The 3,661-nt window shown below is 55.7% G+C and overlaps 1 protein-coding gene across 1 annotated transcript; it reads left to right on the top strand.

Moving 5' to 3' along the window:
- Positions 1-865: 865 nt before the first annotated feature.
- On the top strand, positions 866-3,040 carry L226DRAFT_568712 (uncharacterized protein; the record flags this gene model as incomplete). Its single annotated transcript, XM_067684203.1, has 3 exons — positions 866-1,614; positions 1,675-1,764; positions 1,825-3,040. 3 exons carry the CDS (start codon positions 866-868, stop codon positions 3,038-3,040), a joined length of 2,055 nt encoding a protein of 684 aa, XP_067538266.1.
- Positions 3,041-3,661: the final 621 nt, after the last annotated feature.

Raw genomic sequence — 3,661 nt, 5'->3', positions numbered from 1 at the left:
AGCCGAACGGGTACCTAAACGGACAAAGGAGGCCCGAAAGGTTAAGTTCGATGGAGTCCTTGTTCCGCCTAAGCCTGCATGGGCTAAAGGCAAGGACGCAGACAAACCGCAACCCTCTGGTAGTGGTCAGAAACCCACTCCGAACCCTCCCGTAGTCCCTCGAGAAATACCCAACCAACCTACCTTTGATCCAGACAAAGATGATGACATCATGATGGAAGACACAAGACCAAACAAGACACGCGAAGCCAAGTCGACCACCGAAAGACCTGCGAAACGCACCCCAATGCGATCAGACGTAGCTAAACATGTTCAACCTCTCAACATTCTGGATCGCATCCTCAATACGCCCCTTACCATGTCAGTCGGTGAAGTCATCGGGACTTCAAAAGAAGTATCACAGCACCTACAAGAAGTAATACGGGCGAAACGTGCCGTAACACAGCCACAGCAAGAAGGGGTTAACCATGCAGAATTCCTCTCCGCTGCAGTAATCTACACAAAGTCAAGACGGCCGTTAATCCATTTGACGGTGCAGTGCGATGGCAATCCCATTGATGCTATCGTGGATACAGGGTCAATGATGAATATTGTGAGTCAACGAGTATGGAAGGAAAGCATCCCGCGGCCCTATGACAAGTCCGAGCAACCTGGAATGGTAGCAGCGAACAATAGCGAGGGCAAACTTAGTGGGATAATCAAGAATGTTGAATTAACATGCGGTGCGGCCCGGACATGGGCTAATCTATATGTGGGGGACAATGTACCATTTGATCTCCTGCTCGGCCGGCCATGGCAGCGGGACAATCACATTTCTATTGATGAGAGGCCCGACGGGACGTACTTATTGTTCCGAAATCCTTTTATGGACCTCCCCGAGCTCGAGCTTCTGGTAGAGCCCGACAATCCGCATTCCCCCGGCCATTCTTTCACAGCCCTCGAGAACTCCGCACTTCTGGCTTCCTCCGAATCGTCTCCGCATTTGTCTTTGCTCGCACGCACACCCACGATGTCGCAGGACGACTCTGCTCCGACGGAGCTCCGCTACACCGCTTCGATCGAACCTCAAGTCGCATTTCCGTGCTACTTCGGGACACACGACGGCTACGCGTACCAGGACTGGTACGTTCCTGCGGTTGTACTCACCGGAACGGCTTCTCCCTCCCTCCGTGACTCTCCTCTTGTTCCGTTTTCTTGCCAAGGCCCCGCGTATGTTCGCATATACCCAACACCATACCTCAACGAACTCCGCCGCGATGCAATCGCAGCGGACTTTGAAATTCCCACGGCCGGCGCTACACATACCATTCCCGGCTCTCTCTCTCAATCTTCTCTTCCCGACCTTGTCTATCCATCCTCCACGCCCACGTCCTCCATCTCCAGCACTCCACCTCTCATTTCCCTCCCGACTCTCGACACTCTGACTCCTCTGGACACCACACGCGACTCATCCGGGACCACGTGCAGCAACATCTACGTCGACGACGCGCTGCCCGTGTCTCTCCTTTTCGCGGCAGGACACGACGGAGAGGGAGATGGGAGCGGGAGCGAGGCAGAGGAGGAGTGGGAGCGTGTCGTGAACACGCCGACGATGACCCCCGAGCCCACTTCCCCGTACGTCACATCCTACCTTCCCAGACTGTGCTATACTGACCGCATCTCGGTCTGCGGCAGCACTGTCCCTCCTCTTGCGATGATCCCGCGATTCTCCTCCCCTCCCGCACTTCTGACTCTACCCACCACAAGCCCCAAGCCCATAACCAGGTACGTCACACTACCCTCATCACGAATTCGTCTCACTGACATCCCAATGAACTGCGGCAGCATCATTGCTCCGCCGGCGACGTCTCTGCAACTCTCCACCCTTCCCGCACTCTCCACCCACGGCTATTACCGCGAGCTTGTGTCTCGCTATCCCAGATTCTACGACAACCTCGACCCCGAGCCCGCCGTCGTCATTCACGACTGCATCAAGACCCTTTATCCGGAACACCACCCGAGCCTCTACGGCTACGGTGTCCCCTCACATATTGCGTCTCCCTCCCCTCGTACCGACATCACTGCGTCCACCGTCTCATCGACGAAACCCACTGCGCCTTCCTTCTCCTTCACCCCCTCATCCACCCCGACCACGACGCCGACAGCGACCACTTCGCAGCCGACGACTTCAGCAGCACCGTCTGTCAGCCTTGCCCCGTCATCAACGTCTACGACGAGCAAACCAGCTGCACCTGATGAACCACGGTTCAATGTGCCTGCCACCATCGTCGCACCCATCCCCGTTCCCGCCGACAACGACCTCTCCATCCTCCGCTCCTTCCAAGCGGAGTGCGAGCGAGTGCTCGTAGACCAGTACGAGCACGAGGACTCGACGCGCGGCGACGGCGAACGCAAGCGACACCATGATGAACTCGACGATGAAGCCCTCGAGCTCCCACGCAAGCACGCCAAGAGCGACGTCGGACACGTCGAGCACGACCCGCTCGACGACATCCTCGACAGACTCGAAGCGCAGACCGACGGCATAGAGTATGAACAGCACATCACACCCAGCCTCCCCTACCCCTCTTTCTGCGCCCAGGACATCACTCATGACCGCGCGCGCAACCTACTCGGTCTCCCGCGCGCGTACAACTTTGATCAGACCATCGTCGACCCTCTCCCATCCCTTCTGCTCTCTTTCTACACGGCTCCCGCTATGACTTCAATCCCTCAATCTACTCGACTAAGCAACGACGACGACGACGACGATGATGTCGTCGTCTCAGCACACCCCTCTCCTATCTTCGACATCACCGATTTCCCTTTGCCTCTGTCACCTGAGCACACGACCCCGCGGCCGGTCACGCCTGCTACGACTCCCTCCTCATCCCCGGACATCGACCCCTTCGAAGCAGCGCAGCGCCGCGAATACGAACGTCTCTTCGACGATGGCGAGGTCCGGGAGTTCGTCGAGAACGTCCTGCTCGAGGCCATGCAAGACGCCACCTCCGAGTTATGTGATTTTTTTCGTGACGAGTTCGCTGTATTTCGCGACTAAGGTGCGTCACTCATCCACGACACTGCTAATCATTCTGACTCATGATGCATGGCGACCCATAGCCTCGTACCTGAACCCGCTGCGCCATACCTACGTTTCTTCTTGTACGTACCTCATCCATCTTGGGCACCCCGTCTATCACCTCCATCGACCCCCATACATACTTGATCACGTCCCCATCATTCTTGTACTCCATCTTGACCACATACACGTCACCTTCTCATACTGCGTCCCCATGACCCTGCATCATCTCTTGAATGTATCATACCGTCATCATCATCTGCATCTTGTGGCTCGTACATACCATTTGGACTCCGTACATTCTTGCATATCACATACACCCTGTATCCATACCGTTGCACATAAAAGTTATCTCAAGTTGTCAGCATGCACCGTCACGACAATAGTGTTACATAATCTTTTATGTCATCATCAACACGTCACTCGATATATGACTATTCCGTCTGCCCTCTATGTTTCTTGGCCTTCCCTTCCCGCTGAGGACAGCGTCTTTTTTGGTAAGGGATGGGAGGACCGAAGTCCTCGGGTCACATGCAACTCATATCCGGTGGCGTTCCGTACACACGAGGCCAAACCCGATCAAGTCGGAGTTGATGAAGG

The sequence above is a fragment of the Lentinus tigrinus genome (genome assembly GCF_003813185.1).
Source record: "Lentinus tigrinus ALCF2SS1-7 unplaced genomic scaffold L226scaffold_6, whole genome shotgun sequence".
NCBI lineage: Eukaryota > Fungi > Basidiomycota > Agaricomycetes > Polyporales > Polyporaceae > Lentinus > Lentinus tigrinus.
This window is presented reverse-complemented; position numbering and strand designations above follow the sequence as displayed.